The sequence below is a fragment of the Pyrenophora tritici-repentis genome, chromosome 2 (assembly GCF_003171515.1).
Source record: "Pyrenophora tritici-repentis strain M4 chromosome 2, whole genome shotgun sequence".
Classification (NCBI taxonomy): Eukaryota; Fungi; Ascomycota; class Dothideomycetes; order Pleosporales; family Pleosporaceae; genus Pyrenophora; species Pyrenophora tritici-repentis.
In genome coordinates, this window is record NC_089391.1 from 3155833 (window position 1) to 3174612 (window position 18780).

An 18780-nucleotide genomic window follows, 5' to 3' on the forward strand; every position below is an offset into this window, starting at 1 on the left:
GCTATTTAGAAAGATCAGTTCTACCCCAAGATACATTCAGATTCATTCGATCAATGATAGCGGATGATCCACAAGCACGTCCAGAAGCAAAGACGCTGTGCATCCACTTTACGCCGGGAGCGTGTTATCTACAAGAGCCTTTGCCATTCGAAGCCACGAAGTAACGGTCCGAAAAGAGAGCACCCTCAAGGTATCTGGATAGCAGGCCAGTTATTCCTTCCATTGCGAAACACGCGATCAGCGCTAGGACGCCTCATATGATGCTGTATCTCTGTTGTGAAGAGTAAAGGATGGTCATTAGTGTAAACCAACGCTGGTGTGTTTGCATGTCTGATAACAAATCCCGTTCTACTAATAGCAACAATGGAATGAAAGAAGTTGTCACCGCCTGTTTGTGAAGACACGTGCATACTTCTTCGAACATTCTCGCAGCGTACCTACATCTACTCTCCAGCATACCTACCAAGTGGGACACCTTACTTTGCGCGACTCTCGAAATTAACAGTCGCGACCTCACCATGGCAACCATAATTCTCATGATATTAATTGTTTTCCTTCCTGTCGCAATAGGAGTAGGTATAGCATACTTTGGCTACAACGAATACAAAGCCCGGCGCTTTGCAGCCCCAGACGTGGAGCAAACACGATATATCGAAAACACTCCACAGAGAAAGTGGCAGGAAGTGGATCTCGACGACGTCGCACTGCCTGAGAAGCAGTACCATAGTGGTCAGTGGTACGGATCTCCCGCTATAGTATCTATAGACATCGCGCCGGTCGCAAAACCGCTACCCAGCAGCCCTTATCTCGAGTTTACGGGTGGAGAGGGACTAGTCAGTCCTCCCGGGCGAGTCTTTCTCTCTACGAATGAAGAAAATGAAGGGCTGAAGGGGCGGAGTAGGGAAGTTGACAGGTTTCATGAGCAGGAGATCCATGGATGCAAGCCGTGGGACTTTGAAAAAGATGGCTATGGTAAATCGGCAGCTCAGCAACCTGAAGTTCAGTGCCCAAAGCCGATAAGAGCGATTACCATGAAACCAAACCCTGAACCTGCGAATACAGCGTATGATGCAGAACAAACAGCTGCTTCGGACATCTGGGATAAGATCGATAAGGGTGAGGTATCAATTTCGAGACGAAAGCCAGAAAGGAAGTCGCGGAAGCCATTAGTTCCTATTGGACCTCGCAACACCGCGATGACTGACAAGAATGACATGGAAGGCGTTGATCTCAACAGCACAAAACTATGCGCAAACAGGGAAGGTCCTGCATCATCGGTGGTCACTGTCGTCGACACCAACAATGTAAATATTCAACTTCCAGTATACTACGCCAAACGCAAAGCCAGCATCGACCCCGTTGCTACGCCGATAATAGAAGGCGATCGAGCAGCAGAAATGCGCCGCAAGATGGCCGAAGCGAAGAAACAGAGGGCAGAACGGCAGAAGCAAGAGGAGGAAAAGCAGTTACGTGAAGAAGAGCGCAGGCGGGTACGGGAACAGGAAGAACGGGAAGCGGAAAAGATACGTGCAGAGGAAGCTCAAAAGAGGGAATATGAGGAGAGACAACGAGCACTCATACCGCCAAACCAGCCTGAACCCACACCCGAAAACATCAGTGATCCAACTTCTAGCCAACCTCAACGCCGCTCCTCGAAACGCCGTTCCAACGTGTCCACCTCTTCATCCACAAGCCGCCCCTCCACATCCTCCATATCCAGTCAAGACCCCCCCTCCGCCCGTCGTACCAAACGCGCCAACACCATCGCAGCCGACACACTCAAGCCGACCACCGCCCGCTCGATTCTCACTTCAAAAGCCCCACAAAGCATGAGTATGACAGAAAACCCACGCCCGGATTTTAACCCAAAGATGCCGTCTATTATTGAGAGCGTACGACCAGATAGCCATGGCTCCGTTGGCAGTGGTAGTAGCGAAAATGGTGGTAGTAGAGAAAATAAAGACGCAAAGCGACGATCTAGTTCATCCAGCTACTCTGCTAGATATAATGGTGGACGACGGATGTCCCAGGATGCAGGTGCAGGTGTGCTGGATGAGTGCTATGAGGAAAACAGGGAGGATACACGATATAACGCTAGGTTCGAGAAGCGGGTTAAGCACAGTGGGACACGACGCTCTTCCTCCTCATCTTCTTCATCACAGACACCAGCTCGGCGCGCATCAGCTTCCTCGAGCAGAAACGACACCACAGATACTAAGAGGAGGCGCAGTACCACGTCCCGTTCCTCCACTTCCAGCTCCGTGGTTGCTGAGCGCGAAGCCGCAGATCGCAGGCCGTCTATGACCTCGGAGGCTTTGAGTAAGTTTGCCAAAGGGGTTTCAAGGTGGGATAGCACTGATTCGGGACGACGGCAATACAGCCACGAGCCCGAGGAGAGGAAAAGCAACACGCTGGGCTTGCATGGAAGGCACGTACAGAGGGGAGACGAGGTGGCTTGTGAGACTGAAAGCTCGAGTGAGGAGGGAAGTAGTGATAAAGATGAGGGTTTTGAGGATGAGCATGAGCATGAGGCTGATCCGCCGAAGTTACGAGGAGGGGCTGGGAGTCAGACGGGTGGGACGGAAACGGAGAGTGAGAGAGATGGTGAAAACGCTGGATATAACGAAGACCGACACTCTGGCACTGATTGCATGCACGCTTCGCGTTCAGAAGACTGGCGTTTCGACCACACGGAAGAAGAGCAGGAGAATGAACACTCAGGAGACAATCGTTCGGAAGATGAGCATACGGACACTGAGCATTCAGAAGCCCAAAATTCCGACAATGAGCACACTGACCGCTCTGGAGATGAGCACTCTGGCGATGAGCACTCAGAGGGCGACACTGACAGCAATGGCGATGATCGAGACGAGTATTCAGACTCTGAGTCAGACTCTTCTTCTGCATCTGCCTAGACAAGAAATCACAGATGTAATATCGCACAAAATAACCATCTTCTTACCCAACCCGCTCCCTTTCAGCCTCAAGGCGGTGATACCCAACCCCGCCCTCATCGTTTTCATCTCGCTAGCTGGGGTTTCACTATTACCTTCTCTCGGCTTCCATCTCAATCTGAACCCTTTTTTGTGTTTATTCAATCAATCAGACAGTCCGCTCACTCACTCTCAGCCTCTCTTGATGGTTGCATCCCGCTTTCGTCGTTGTAAACTCGATAGCTGAGCTTGGCCCTTCTGTTGTCGATTCCGTACCTAGCTAGTTAACCAAGTCACTAAGTTATCACTTAGATCCACGTGTCTCTATGGTGATACTATACGTGTTACATACTGTGTCTACGTGCCACTTCACTCCCTTCACATCACGTCCCAAACCCCTCTTCACTCCACCCCTTCACTCCACCCCTTCACTAACTCACTCACCCCCATCACCACCACAGGCACAAGCAAAAGCACACGCCCAAACACACATATATCAAACAAGTCATATCACATTCAAAATCAAGCATCACAATCTATAATAACCCTGCTATGAAAACCCAAGCCAACCATAACACCCAAGAATGCAGAAAAAACACCGAGTAAGGGGAGATGTTCATACCATCATAACGATTTGTTGTTGCAAGAAAAGCAAAAAACGCCAGCACCAGAAGCCCACAGATACCTCCCGTTTGGACATTTGAACAAACAACGCAGCAACGCTAAAAGATAGAAGAAGAAGATGGAAGAAGAAGGGTAGAAGCTGTAGAAGGTAGAAGCGATAAAACATAAAAGGTATATAAGAAAGCTGAGCAGAGAGAGAATATGCACCCCATCCCAATCAGAAGTAAACCCCTTCCAGCCTGCATATTAAAAAAAAATTGTGATATAATGTTCCCAGTCCCAAATTCCACACACGCGCTCGCTCATGTCGTCAACCCAGAAAGGAATGCCACCCCTTCTTCTTGTTATAAACAAAGGAAACAAAGATCTCAAAATAGAAAGATCCAAAACGAACGAATATGTGTCAGTCTCTCGATATCAATCAACTTTTTGGTCCTCGCGAACCGGTCATCGTACCAGTCTTCTTCTCCGTCTTATCGTCAGTCTTTTTCTCCGCCCTGTCCTCGTTCTTCTTTTCCGAGCTCTTCATCCCGTTGATCCCGTTCGCATTTCCATTCGTATTGCCGTTCATGCTGTTCCCATTCATGTTCTTACCCCCCTCTTTCTCTTTATGTGTCTCCTTCTCTTTCTCCTTCTTCGCATTTCCATTCATGTTTATATTCCCACTACTACCACCATGCTCGCTTATATAAAAATCAATAGAATGGTCAAATGCAATAGAATGCGACAAATAAGCCGAAAGATCGTTACTCGCCGATCTGGATTCTTCCTCTTCTTCGTCGTCTTCGCCCGCCGACATGTATTCATCGTACAAGGGGTCGCGGGCTGCTTTTTTAGCTCGTGTGGAGGAGGTGGGGACGGTGTGCTTGCGCAAGGCGTCTTTCGAGGGTGATGTTGGTTTTCTCACGGGTGGTGAGCTGGATTTTGGTTTCGGTTTCGGCGTCGTGGTAGTGGAGGAGGTGGTTGACTTGGTTTGTTTGGGTGAGGGGACGGGGTCGGTGGGTGTGACCACGTCCATGGAGTCGACGGCTTTTGGGATCGTTTGGGTGGTGTCGGGGATGAGGATGCTGCGCGGTCGGATCGTGGTATCGGAGTTCTTCTCTTCTAGCCCCTTGTTTTCTACGTCGGTTACACTGAGTACGTTTGTCGGACCTACGCTGGGTAATGGCAGTGGAAGCATCGAGCTGGTAGATTGTCCCTCTGTCTTCCTTGGCGTTGCGGGTAGGGTGAAGATGGGTATTGGCTCGGTCTTGCTTTCCAGCTTGCCATTGATACTCTCACCAAACATTGTACCATCCTTCTCGTCCCAAAGCCGCTCGTCTATCCTCGGATCTTCCTCTGGTGAAAGAGAAAAGTCTTTGATACTTTCGTCGAGACTGCGCTCGCTTTCATACGAAACGCGTTCGGGTTCTCCAAAGCCGGAATCTTGATGTGGAGGCATGCGATACCCCTGCCCAAGCATAAAGGAATTGCCGACTCGTCTTGTATTTGGGGGAAGATCGAAAATAGAGAAACTTGTGCTCACTCGTGATGGTGGATTAGTGCTCGTCGCAGAAGAGTCCACCGCCACGTCGTATTCGAGATTAGCTAATTCCGCTGGTTCGGGCATATGGGGCTGCTGACTGTCGTAGTAGTAGTCTGGAGTCTCGATTCGTTCCGGTTCTTCCCGACGTTGCGGCGGCGGTGGAGGTGGCTGCGTTTGCGCAAGGTGATGTACGCGATCACTGAAACTGGCCTTGGTATCCACGTCCCGGGAGTTGCCCCTTTCAGATGGTTCCTGCAAGCTGTTTGGTAAAGATGGCGGCTCGATAGGTTGAAGACCACCAGGCATCGACAAGCCCAGCGGCGCATCATCAGATGGCTTGCTTCCCAGAAACGAGTTGTCCATGTCGCTTGGCGGACTTGTGATGCAAATGTCTTTCACTTCTTGATTCCCGAAATCACGGACATCAATGTCGCAACCTCTCTGGACCAGCTTGGTGTCCCCATCAACATACACCTGCTCCCACCTAGTCTCCCTGCTAGCTGGCAGACTTGCAAGCTCGTTCTCGAGTTCCGAATCATCAAGAGACATTACAGATCGGTGACCAGGGTAGGGCGAACAGTCACTCCGCCTATTTCTATCACTCATGCCCAAAGGACCTGGCGAGCGTCCGCGTTCATGGTGGTTGTTCGGTATGATGTAGGAGCCGGAGGATGCGGGGTATTCGGTGCGCGCTACGTGAATCTCTTCAAACGATGATTGCTGTCTCGAATGGCGACGGTGATGTGATATATCCTCCAGATCCACGGCTGTCCGAGGATCAATATACTCCTTGTCGCTCCGATGTGTGGAAACGCTATCTCTTACAGCGGCCTTGGGCTTGAATTCGTAATCCATATCCTCAGGGAACCATTTGAGAAGAGTTGTTGCGGATGGCCGTGCTCGCGGTGTATCACTCAAACATGCTCTGATGATGTCGCGGAAGTATACTGGGACGTCAGTTCCCGGGCGGTCGAGAGATCGAACAAGTGGTCGTGGTTGGCGCTCCGGTTCATCCTGCTGTTCTGCTAGCGCCCACAGAACCATACCAAGCTGGTAGAGATCTGACTTGACTCCTATGTATATTGATATACGCTGGCCGCTCTCGATGAGCTTGGCCAGTTCCGGGGGTTCCCAGCCGACAGGGCATCCCCGACGGTTAATGTCGATAATCTTGGCATTGTCGTCATTGTCAATAACAATGTTTGATAGCGTAAAGTCGCCCTGTACAAATCCAGCTTCATGGATCTCAGAAAGACCTTCGATGATTTGTCGTGCCCACCGCTCGCGGCGTGCCCAATATAGCTGTCCGGTTGGCTTGAAGTCATAGATCATGTCTACCAGCGCGCCTTGCTCAGCATAGCTAATCAGCAACCCCTTGATGAGCTCATTCTGCTCATCAACAATGACACCTTCAAATCTAATCACAGATTTGGACTCTTGCAGGCTGACCAGAGCATTGATCTCATACAAAAACTCCTCAACGGCGTCCGGACCGGGTATCTCCTTTTTGATATACGTCCTGTTGTTGACAGAAACCTTGTACACAAAGCCAGAAATATGCGAGTCAAAAGATACGGCGTTCTCGCGGAAGCGCTTACAATCTAGATGGTCAATCGAAGACGATGCCGGATACGGGATAATCTCATTTACATCTTCAGTCACATGGACATGGAGGCGACCATCTGCAGTCTCCAGCTTGAGGTTCGTCACGGTGTCATAGAACTGAATGGCCGGGAGCGAGTCACGGATGGCTTCGTAGATGCGGGAGCTCTTGTCGCGTTGGTAGTGGAGCGTCTTGAGATCGGCCTCGAGCGAGTCTGGCTCCAGATGGCGGTAGTCGCAAGACACGGTCACTCTCCGCCACCTGTTTGGCTCTTCAGCAAATGTGACAAAGAACTTTTCGCGGTCCGACATGTCGCGGAAGTGCATGCTGAGGTTCAGGATCCACTTTGCCTCGAGCTCCTCCTGCAACCGGTCATGGTCAATGTCTTCACCCGAGTGATGTGAGCCGTGCTCGGAAAAGGCTTCTGCCACTTCTAGCTGCGGCGGAGGCGGAGGCGGTGGCAGTTCCATGGGCATTTCCATGTCCATGATGCCTGCACACATGTAGTCTTCTTCCGACTCTTCAATGCCGTAGTCGACCTGGCGCGCGCCTGCGGGTATATTGGAATCTGGCCCTCCGCCTATGGTGCGCTCCTCGTCGCGTTCCATTTTGCGCTCCACCTTGGGTTCCGGCTCTGGTGGCGGCTCCCTTGGGGCACTGGCTTCGCGTGGACTGAGGAGGTCGGGCGCAGACACGGACGGGACCGATTGTGGCGGCGGAGAGAGTTCTCGCTTTGATTTGGGGATATCTCGTGGCCGCGTCAGCGTGTCAAGGTCGACCGAGGCGGCTCGTCGCTGTTCGCCTTCGTTGGGCACCTCGAGCAGCTTATCTCGCTTCTCGCTCTGTAGCCTCTTGAACGTCAGCGGCCTAGGCAGCCCCGGTATAACCTTCCTGCTGCCTCGCCTGCTCAACAGCCCGCCACTCGAGTGCGGCCTGGCATTCTCCTTGTTGCCGTCCTCAGCCTTCTTCTCCGCCTTGACGGGCGATGGTGGTGGCGGCTCCTGCTCTTCCTTCTTCAACCACGAGCCAATCTTTTGCAGGTTGAGGCGCTCCCACATGCTGCTATGCTTGCCGACTTCTGTACGCGCGCGCTGTCTGCTGCGACTCCTGCTCGAATCGGCATTGTTGTCTGCCGACAGCAGCGCCATCTTCTGGGTAAACGTCAACGGCCGCGTCCGTCGCTCAGCTCACACCCAGCCTTCTTAACCCCCTCTACCAGCCTTCACGGTGCGGAACAAGGAGCACCCAGGCGGGGGAGGTTGCTAGTCGGTTTCGATATCGATTGGATTGGTGCTATCGATTTGGCGCCGACTGCATGCTGTGTCGTCGTGTGTCACCGTGGCTTCCCGCATCCATCGATCTCGGTGCAAAGCCCAGTGGCGCACAGCTCTTGCCTCTTCTTTTTTGCCCTCACCCTCGGTGGTCAGCAAAATTTTAGCAATTTTAATCTTTCGCCCGCAGAAAACAACAAAAAAAATCCCGCTCGGTTCTATTCTTGACGCCCAAGCGACATGCCCTGGATCTGCGTTGGCGCCTAACTAGCCTCCGGAACAGGCAGAATTAGACACGGGCAGTGTGATGAATTGGCGATGGCGATGGCGCAGACGGAGGTTTGACTGGGAAGCCGCGACCACGCAAGCTGACGGGGTTGAAGTTTGGGACGAGGAGGTGGGCAAGCGTGCAAATGAAAAAATGTAGCGTAATGATGAGTCTGAGATGAGTTGGGATGAATGCGACAGGCAGACGGCGCTGGGGTCTTGTGAGCCAATAATGGGCAAGACGGCACACCCTGCAAACCTGCAACTCCGTCCCAGCGGCGGACAACGTCGACCCGGCTTCGCCCTAACCCCGAAGTAATGCAGCAAGACGCAATAACCAGCGATTAGTCTTCCGCCCGTTATCCTGCGAGAACGAAAGCGGGGGTGATGATGAATAGTGTCAGAGGATAATAAGAAAGAGGGGACAAGGTAAGAGACGCGGATGAGGAGGAGTAAGATTTTTTTTCTTCTTTGCATGCGTGCCTGCAGCAATAGCCATGTACTTTTGGCCTGCCAGCTCCCCCAACAGCTGGCGGTCAAGCGCCAACTCGCACATTGGACAGCACGCCGCAGCACCACAGCAACCCACGCCCCAAATCCAGTTTCACCCTTTTACTGTGAACAAATCAAGCGCCGGTGAGGCTGAAAAAGACCGTCCCATTCCGCCGAACTATAACTGATTGGTCCTGCCTTGGGGTGTGGTAGCCACTTTAACAACAACCTGCGGTGAGAAAACCAGCCAGGCAGTCGCACACATCCGATTCCTCACCGTGCAGTTACCAGTAAGAATAAACCTTTGCAAGGAAGACGACTATCCGACCGGCTGCCATCGGAACGCTCACTGCGCTTCATTTTTCTTTCTCATTTGCTCGGCCCAAATTCTAGCCTCACGGTACTAACTACACAGCAGCCCCTCATCAACTAACAATTTTTTCTTCTCCTTGGATTACATACATGACATGACCACGGGAGGGCCAAAAACCCCTCTTTCGGGCCTGCCTGCATACATTACTACATTAGTTCCCTCCGCGTAGACGCGAGCGCAACCGGCGCGCAAGCGGAGCAAAAGACAGGAGCGAAGGATGCGATGAGCGATGCGGAAAGCATACGTAGGCCGAACACCGCAAACCGGATAGCAAACACTACTGCACCTAACCCCTTCCCCTTCACAGTCCTTCACGGGAGTCTCCTCCGCCTCCGTCTTGTAGGCACTATACCATACCTTACCCCTCCCATATTCTTCCAAGCTTCTCCTCTACCGCCAGCATCACAAGCCCCCAGCTAAAGTACTGCCCCACTCCAGACATGTCGCACAGCGACGTTTAATGGTTTTCCCAGTTCCGACAAAAGGCGTCCTCCTGCATATGTCGGTCGCTCGGTTCCTCGCTAACGCATGCATGCACTGTGATGATGACTGACTGATTGGCCCCAGTCCCGGTCCTGGTCCTGGTCCTCGCTGCAGATGGGAGAGACGGAAGCGTTTTTGCGCGGCGTTGTTGAGAACGAGGGTGAGTTGAAAAGGAGTGGCCCTTGGCAATACGGCCATGGTAGGTACCTACATGGTTTATTGTAGCTACTGACTTCAATGTTGAGAGCGCGGGGTTGCGGTCATGTGAGCCGTTCACAGTGCATGTTGTAGTCGCATGCATCTATCTTACCACCTCCCTCTCATTTTCACATTTTCTCTATCCCCCATCTCCTTCCCATCTGCCTCCATCTTCCACCCTCCATTAAAAACCCTGCATCCCCTATCCCTCATCCCTCCTCCAATCCCTCCTCCAGTTCGCAGCCTGCGCAGTCCACGCAGCCAGCCCACGCAGCCACACGCAGTATGCGTTGTCCACCACGCACCCGCCAACAAACACAACAACACTCCCAAATCCCACCTTTCGTGTTTCAGTTTCAGCTTTTCTCGACCCTTGCATACACAAAGTGAACACGTCAACGTTGATTACCCCATGCATAGTTCATGAAATCGTCATCATCGTCATCAGCAGCAGCAACACTAGCATCCATGTTCTCGAGCGTAAAAAAGTCACAAGCCACACAAGCACCAAAACTACCGCTTTAGGCGAAGCTCAAGGCGACCACCCGGCTAAGCTAACCGTAAAGGTCATGTAGAGTGGGATTTTATGTTTATGCCGCGTAATGCGCGGTTGGCTTGGGGTTGAGTGCCGGTATACGAGGCCGTTTCCAGTTTATTTCCATGTGCCGAGATGGGGGAAAATGGCAGAGGAAGGAGTAACTACACCCACAAACCCCCCCCCTCCCTCGTCTTTGCAATACGAACGAAGTCATGTAGTGGAGAATACATACATTCATCTTCATCTCTATACCCATACATAGTAAGCTAATAACATGCCCAAGAATTCATCCGCCCGTCCGTTCGTTCGTTGGTATAATCTATCACATGGCCCGACCCCAAGTCCATCATGCATATCGTACACACCCTCTCTGGCCTATCTATCCAACCAGATACACCCCATCTAGTCATCATCTTCCCCAGACTCTTCCTCTTCCTCTTCCTTCTTCTTCTGCTCGCGCTGCTTCTTGCGATCGCCCTTTTTGGCTTTGAGCTCCTTCTCCCACATCTTGTTTGCCGTGTCCTTGTCGAGGTTGGGGAAGACAATGTCAAAGACTTCTTTGTACCAGGATACTGGCTGGCCTTCGATGCCTTCTTTGATGTTCTGGCATTGCGTTAGTAAGGGGCTCAAAAAATGGTTGGAGCATACATGTTTCAATGCAGTGAGATGAGTACATACCTCTGGTAGTTCGAGCCAATCGCTCATGTTGTCGTGGGGGAAGATGACAGTCTTAGCGCCAGCTCGGCGTGCCGCAACTGTCTTCTCACGCAAGCCACCAATCCGAAGGACCTTGCCCGTGAGAGTGAGTTCACCCGTCATGGCAACATCATCTCTGATCTTCGTGTCGAGCGCCAAGCTGAGTAGACTCGTCGCCATTGTGATACCGGCACTTGGCCCATCCTTTGGCGTGCCGCCCTCAGGACAATGCAGGTGTATTCTCGCGTGTTCGAAGAATCTGTTCTTGGGGTATTCACGCGCTAGAATGCTCTTGGCGAATGAGTATGCGACGCCTGTAGACTCCTTCATGACATCTCGGAGAGAACCACTGCGCTCAAGTCCAGGTGACGACGAGGCAGACAATACGTTTTGTAAAATCGACTCAATGTAGAGTGCTGATCCGCCCATTGATGTCCATGCCAAACCCATGGCTACACCAGGAGGTGTGAAGTCGTACAGTCGGTCCGATGTGAAGATGGCTGGTCCAACATAGTCCTTCAAGTTGTCTTTGGTGATGGAGACGTGTACCGAATCTGGTATCTTCAAAGCAACACGAGGCTTTTCCGTCGTCTGCTGTTCAATGTTCTGTGGAGTTTCCTTTGTGTCACTCTTGTCCTTTTCAGACTCCTTCTGCGCAGCCTTGCCCTCCTCAGTGAGCGCCGCAGCCTCTGGAAGAGCGTCCTCGCCTACGTCGGTGACAATCTTCAGCGCAGCCTTGCGGTATACCTTTTCAATGTGCTTCTTGAGATTTCGGACACCCGACTCTCGGCAGTACTTGTTGATGAGCTCAACGATTGCATCGTTCTGTAGCACAACATCTGCCTCCTTCAGACCACTCATGTCCTTGGCTGCTGGTGACAGGTACTTTTCGGCGATGGCGATCTTCTCGTCTGAGACATAGCCGGACAAGCGAATCACTTCCATGCGGTCGAGCAGCGGTTGTGGGATGGTCTCATCCATGTTTGCTGTGCAGACGAACAAGACCTTTGACAAGTCAACAGGCACGTCCAGGTAGTGGTCCAAAAAGCTGTTGTTCTGTTCCGGATCAAGCAGCTCGAGAAGTGCTGACGCAGGGTCGCCGTGGTTGCTGTTGCGTCCAATCTTATCAACCTCATCGATCAAAACCAATGGGTTCTCCGTCTGGCACTTCTTCAGGGCTTGGATGATACGTCCGGGTAGCGCTCCTACGTATGTTCTCCGGTGGCCCTTGATTTCTGCTACATCATACATACCACCAACACTGAAGCGGTAGTATTGACGGTTCAGAGCGCGGGCAATCGATTTACCGATTGATGTCTTACCCACACCGGGTGGGCCTACTAGACACAGGATCTTTCCTTCGACAGTACCACGCAGTTTACCGACAGCGATGAATTCTAGAATACGGTCCTTGACATCTTTCAGTCCGTGGTGGTCCTCGTCCAAAACCTCGCGTGCGTGCTTGATACCAAAGTTCTCGGCACTGCGCAGGCCCCAGGGAAGCTGTGTGAGCCAATCGAGGTAGTTTCGTGTGACGTTGAACTCTGAGCCATTGGGCTCAAGTCCTTGCAGCTTGCTCATCTCCTCTTCAAAGACCTTTCGTACTGCTTCAGGCATGGCGAGCTTGTTGGCCTTTTCATTGAACTTTTCAATCAGTTTGTCCTTGCCATCCGACTCGATGCCCAGCTCGCGCTTGATACCCTTCATCTGCTCCATCAACATATATTCGCGGTGCTTCTTCGTGACTCTGGCATTAACATCGTCAGCGACCTTCTTCTGCAACTCCGCGCTAATGAGCTCCTTCTTGAGCAATTCCAAGGCCTTACTAAGGCGCTTTTCAATGTCCATCTCCTCCAGAGCATCCTGGAGCTCATGTGACTCTGCTTGTGCTACGGCAGCAGCAAAGTCGGCGAGCTTGACAGGGTCTTCGCCAACGTTCATTGTGGTGTGTACGGAAAAGGTGGAGACATGGTCGCGGAACAGAGGGTTAAGAAGTGCGACGCCCTTGAACGTGTTGACAATCTCGTTGACCAGCACCTGGATTGTCTTGTTCTGCTTGACGTCGAATGGCTCCTCGACCATGTTTTCAACATCGGCGATACTGACATTGCGGCCTTTGAGGATGGTAGCTACCATAGCTCCTTGGGCCGGCTTCGTCTCCTCACCAGCCTCCTCAAAACTTGCAACTACGTCGCCCTTGTTCGAAGGAGCAGCTACTTCGGACTCTGGAGTATCGGCACTCTCGTCCAATGTTACCTCGGCCACGGATGGCCCCTCTTGTTGTGGTGACTTGAGGCCCGTCATCCGTATGCGGCGGTGTGGGTAGAGAACGCATGTCATGGCGAAGTTGTCGTCGCCGCCGACAGGGAAAGCGCTTGTGACCTGGCAGAAAGTGCCGACATCGTAGACCTCACTGGGGTCGTGAATGACATCCTTGTCGGCTGTGTCGTCCTTGAACAAGAAGGCACCAATGTATGGTTGTCCTCGCTTCACCATGTCTGCAATTGCTTGTCCAACTTCCCTGTCCCGGATTGTGATGGCTTTGTAGAAACCCGGGAACAGCGGGCGCTTGAGAAGCGGCACCGCCATTACTTGGGGGTATACGTCGGGTATCGTGGGCTTGACGAGCGCCCGTTCAGGACCCTTTCGCTTCTTGCCACCGCCATCACCACCTGAGCCACTTCCTCCTGCAGCGCTGCCCCGCCCAGAACTTGTTCTTGGTGGTATTGGCTCAGGTATGTCTTTCTTCGCCTCAACCTCTTCAGCTTTTTGTTGCTCCTTCACCTTCTTTGCCTCATCTGATTCGTCCTCTTCTTTAGCCTCCTCCAATGGCTCCGGCGTTGCCTTTGGGTCCTTTTCCTTCCGTCTACTCAGCGATGTGGAAAAGGTACGGTACGCGAATAGTGCGGCGGGCGGCGAAGGGCATTGAAGGTGTGGTCGGGCGACCAAAGATGCTGTACATTGGGCAGGAAGATATCGCGACGACGCCCTCGTCGTGATGGTCCTAGAACTCGAGCGTGAAGCATGGCGTAGAGCTGCCCGCCACGGTAAGTTTTGCCCGTGAAACATGGCGATATTGGTATTACGCAGGCTCCGAAGACGGCAATACTATACAAAGAATGGAATGAGCGAGCGTAGAAGACGAAGCACTCGGAAATTGAGCGCAAAATCTAATGCGAGGCTGCCAGCATGTACAATGAAGAAAAGACGTGTGTTATGGTGGCGGCGTGTGCATTGCTCAGCAACTTCGGGAATCTCGACATCATCATCCGTCCAAGCTCCTCCGATAGCCCCGATGGCGAAACCTCGGCACGCGACACGCCCCTCTACGTCTAAACACGCTTCATCTGATCTGCGACGTTTTTTCACGTGTATGTGAACGATTCACATCTTTCTAATGTTCTGTTCCCATTAGTCTTCCATCTTCGCTTTGCCGCCTACATCTACTTGTAGCTCGTCTTCCACGATGATTTTGAACGACTGTAGCCGACAGCTCCGACATTGTGGAACATTCTCGAACTCGATCCTCCGATGTACCTACTGTATAATGCAATATTGCCAAGAACGACCGAGTTCACGACAGATCCGGATCTGAACACATATGTGGCGACCGTTACTACATGTACGATGGTCGGGCGGAGTATGTAAAAGGCTTGGCGTCACGTGTATACAGCCTCACTTCTACCATATGTACATTGATGTGGGTATGCAGTCCTGCAACAGTAGAAAGTCCAAGCAACCAAATGTGAAAAACAATGGCTATGAAGAGAATAAGAGAACCAAATGATGGGAACACCAAAACGACATTGCGATAATCAGCCATCTCATGTACTGGATCACCGAACCGCATGCAAACACTAAAACTTTCTATGGGTATAATATTCTCATTTCTATTTTCTAACTACACAACACCTATAACTATCTATGGCCCATCTCCCTCTACCCCATCACGCCGTCCCTTTGCTATCCTACATCACATCCGAAAATACCCAACAAGTCCGAGAAACAACTAAACACAAAGATGACATTAGAACGCAATAGCCTTCATGCCACGCTTAGCTGGCATAAGCCCCCGGTGAGGATGTCTGCGTAGGCGTGCAGCAGTCAAGAAGCCTGCGGGAAGGGAAATTGTGGCTTCGCCTGCGCCGGCAGGCATCGGAGGGGCAGGCGCGCCATTGGCCTCTTCAGCGGCGACCGGTGGTGCGGGTTTCTCTTCGGCAGGAGCTGGCTTCTCAGCTGGAGGAGCAGGTTTCTCTTCAGCCGGGGGAGCGGGCTTCTCAGCCGGAGCAGGTTTCTCGGCAGGAGGAGCGGGCTTTTCAGCGGGAGGGGCAGGCTTCTCAGTAGGAGGAGGGGCGGGCTTCTCTTCAGCTGGTGGGGGTGGTGGAAGCGTAGCAGCGGCAGGAGGCATGGCGGGAGTCTCGGCAGGAGCAGCAGGTGTCTCGGCAGCAGCAGGACTCTCAGTGGCGGCAGGACTCTCAGCGGCGGCAGGACTCTCGGCAGCAGCAGGTGTCTCGACAGCGGCAGGACTCTCAGCGGGAGGAGCAGTCATTTCAGCCATTGCTGAGGCTGTCTTGTTTGCAAGAGCCGCACCCATCACGAGCGAGAAACTCTCAGTCACTGTAGCAGCCGGTGGTGCCGCTTGAGGCATTGACATGTTGGCGGCAGCGGCAGGTGTCTCAGCAGCGGCAGGAGGCATCTCAGCTGGAGGCATTGATGCGGGAGGAGCCATCTCCGCTGGTGGCATTGCCGCGGGAGGTGCAGGCATGTGAGCAGGAGGAGCAGGCTTCTCTGCCGAAGGAGGCATGTGAGCAGGAGGAGCAGGCTTCTCTGCCGGAGGAGGCATGTGAGCAGGAGGAGCGGGTACCTCCGCCGGAGCAGGCATGTGAGCAGGGGGAGCAGGCTTCTCCGCTGGTGGCATTGCCGCAGGTGGAGGCATGTGAGCAGGAGGAGCGGGTATCTCCGCCGGAGCAGGCATGTGAGCAGGGGGAGCAGGCTTCTCCGCTGGTGGCATTGCCGCAGGTGGAGGCATGTGAGCAGGAGGAGCTGGCATCTCTGCTGGAGGCGGCGGAGGCATGTGAGCAGGCATTCCAGCGGGAGCAGCTGGTGGTGGCATCTCTGCCGGTGGTGGAGGAGGAGGAGGCATGGCAGCGGCCGGAGGAGGTGTATGGGCAGGCATGCCAGCAGGAGCAGCGGCCGGTGCCGGGGTTTCTGGAGAAACAGTAATGGTCTGTTGAGGAACCGGAACTTCCTCAGCCGGAGGCATTTCAGCGGCCGGGGTCATCGCAGCTGGAGTCTGCTCAGCGGCGATGCTGGCCATTTCCTTCGAGACGTGCATAGCTTCCATGGCGTCGGCAGATGCCTTGTGAGCTGCGTCCTTGGCCTTTTCCGATGCAACATGCATGGCCTCCATGGCATCCGCTGATGCCTTGTGGGCTGCGTCTGCGGCCTGGGCTTTTGCTATGTGCTCTGCCTCCATCTTTGCTGCAGCTTCTTGAGCGGCTTTATCTTTTGCCTGGGAATTGGCTATATGCTCGGCCTCCATCTTCTTAGCAGCTTCTTGAGCGGCTTTATCTTTTGCCTGGGCATTTGCTATATGTTCTGCCTCCATCTTCTTAGCAGCTTCTTGAGCAGCTTTATCTTTTGCCTGTGCTGCAGCTACATGCTCTGCTTCCATCTTTGCTGCAGCTTCTTGAGCAGCTTTATCCTTTGCCTGTGCCGCAGCTACATGCATCGATTCCATGGCGTCTGCGGCTGCTTTGGCCGCATCGGGAGCTGGAGCAGGTGGTGCTGCGGCCGCTGCTTCGTGTGCTGGCGCAGCCATGGGTTCAGTCCGTAGAAAAAGAGGATCATTCCTAGGAAGAGGGCCGGCAGCAACCATGGCCGCCGACAAAAGGGTAAGGAGTGGGTATATGGTCTTCATCGTGACTGAGGTTATTCGTAAGAAGAGACTAAGACGGAATCGTACGAGTTAAAAGTCGAATAAAAAGAATGTAAAAAGAGCACAGCTCAATGAATTAAATTAGCGCTCGGCACTTTGGAGAAAAGAAGGTAGTTGATGGAAAAGAGCTTCGGCTGGATGAAAGAAAGGTAGAGATCTGAACGGTTCGGGCCTTCGCGATATATGTATTTGACTCCATTCCGGGGGCGCATAGCGAAGGGTCAGAACATGGCCCGAAAAGGAAACGGCATATGGAGCCGGCTGCCACTTGGGTACGTTCGACGGGGCTTCCCGGCGTCATTCTCAACAAAGCTATGATGCCTTGAGGCGTTTAGGCGTCTAGGCAGGGTGACGACGACACGATCTCCCCCCTTCTTTTCCACACTTACCATGGTCACTCCTCCATTAGACAGTCTGACAGTACTTGGCACGAACGTGTCCAAGCCACATCCATGGGCCTGATCAGGTACAAAGACCAATGAGAGATGCTAAACAGCAAGAAATAGCTGGCCAGGCTCGATCCGCCAGTGGAGATCTTGGCGTGACAGTTACTGTCAGAGACGATGTAGCATGTCAGGCTGCAGGAGTATTGCAATGCTGAGGCTGGCCTTGTCGATGTTGTGATCGCATATGCGTGTTAGGGATGTGAAGCGAGTAAGGTTTCAACCGCCCGGATAGGAAAGTCAACCAGGTTTTCTGGGGGCCTGGAGCCTCAGGCACAAGCCACAATCCAGATCCGAGGCTGGGATGATGTAAGAATCGTGTGGAAATGCCTGTGGTTCTTCAAGGTCAGGTACGCGTTCACGAATCGTGCGATGGGAGCCTGCTTGGTTTCATCGCTTGGTCGGCTGCGACAACATCCGAGGTAGAGAAGTGAGTCGCAAGCTGGGAAACATGCTTTCTCTTGGTGAGTAACAACGGGATGACATGGAGGGCTGCCAATGTCGAGAAGAATCCTGGTAGTCGTGGGGCAGCTGCCGTCCTATCCGGAAACGCTTTCGGGCTGGGTCCTGTTTACTTCCATGCGACAACGATAGCGAGAGATCAATGTATCGAAAATTGACACTGACAGACGTGACGGTGGAAGTGGATATCGCAATGCTGTCTCCAAATGTGCGAGTGAACCTGCTCGGGTAGAACGGAGTGTGGACGGGGGAGATCTTCTTTCCGAGCGCACGGGCCTTCAAAGGAGAAGCACCCTGAACAAGAACACGACCTTGGAACTTTCATGCGCTCTACAAAATATTGCCTTAACGAATCCCCATTATTACTTGTACATATCCAAAATCGCATCCTTCTCACCAACTCGCAAAACAAACGATAGACCGGGTATCTCGTAAGGCACGATCCTTACGAACATCAAACACGCTGAAGGTTGTGGAAATTACTGACAGTCAGTAAGGCGTTGTATACCGCGTGCGATTTGTTTTCTTCTGGGATTCTAAATGTTGCATACACATGTCTCTGTAGAATGAGGTAACATTACTCACAAAGTAGGCAGTCGACATGAAGAGTGTGACTGGCTAGCCTCGGATATCTCTTGTGAACAAGTTTCTACCCTGCTCCATGGTTTCACTGACTGTTAGACACCCTAGTTCTCTTTCTGAAAAAAGACTGATCGACAGTGGCTGTGTACATTTATAATAGCCCTCTTGTTGATCTTAGGCAAGGAGGTGCTTCTGTTAGGTTCTGACGTATTGAGTGCTGGCCTCAGCAAAGTCCGCAACTTGTGACTCATCTGGATATGATCTGGGATTATGCTGATATTGTGGATTGGTAGAGTTCATTGACAAGGTAAACACCGACTCAAGAGCTATGCTGCTTGCCGGAGGTATGGTT

General features: G+C 52.5%; 5 protein-coding genes across 5 annotated transcripts; 2 read left to right on the forward strand and 3 right to left on the reverse strand.

The window, feature by feature from the left end:
- Positions 1–518: 518 nt before the first annotated feature.
- PtrM4_066540 (TolA, Membrane protein involved in colicin uptake) lies at positions 519–2915 on the forward strand (the record flags this gene model as incomplete). Its single annotated transcript, XM_066105731.1, has 2 exons — positions 519–2319; positions 2671–2915. 2 exons carry the CDS (start codon positions 519–521, stop codon positions 2913–2915), a joined length of 2046 nt encoding a protein of 681 aa, XP_065964358.1.
- Positions 2916–4390: 1475 nt separating this feature from the next.
- On the reverse strand, positions 4391–7833 carry PtrM4_066550 (SPS1, Serine-threonine protein kinase; the record flags this gene model as incomplete). Its single annotated transcript, XM_066105732.1, has 2 exons — positions 4391–4474; positions 4570–7833. 2 exons carry the CDS (start codon positions 7831–7833, stop codon positions 4391–4393), a joined length of 3348 nt encoding a protein of 1115 aa, XP_065964359.1.
- Positions 7834–8720: 887 nt separating this feature from the next.
- PtrM4_066560 (uncharacterized protein) lies at positions 8721–8903 on the forward strand (the record flags this gene model as incomplete). The annotated part of the gene is made up of 1 exon (XM_001933362.2): positions 8721–8903. One exon carries the CDS (start codon positions 8721–8723, stop codon positions 8901–8903), a length of 183 nt encoding a protein of 60 aa, XP_001933397.2.
- A 1638-nt stretch (positions 8904–10541) lies between these two features.
- On the reverse strand, positions 10542–13592 carry PtrM4_066570 (Lon, ATP-dependent Lon protease, bacterial type; the record flags this gene model as incomplete). The annotated part of the gene is made up of 3 exons (XM_001933363.2): positions 10542–10545; positions 10813–10910; positions 10986–13592. 3 exons carry the CDS (start codon positions 13590–13592, stop codon positions 10542–10544), a joined length of 2709 nt encoding a protein of 902 aa, XP_001933398.2.
- Positions 13593–15030: 1438 nt separating this feature from the next.
- PtrM4_066580 (FimV, Tfp pilus assembly protein FimV) lies at positions 15031–16923 on the reverse strand (the record flags this gene model as incomplete). Its single annotated transcript, XM_001933364.2, has 1 exon — positions 15031–16923. One exon carries the CDS (start codon positions 16921–16923, stop codon positions 15031–15033), a length of 1893 nt encoding a protein of 630 aa, XP_001933399.2.
- Between the last annotated feature and the right edge of the window lie 1857 nt (positions 16924–18780).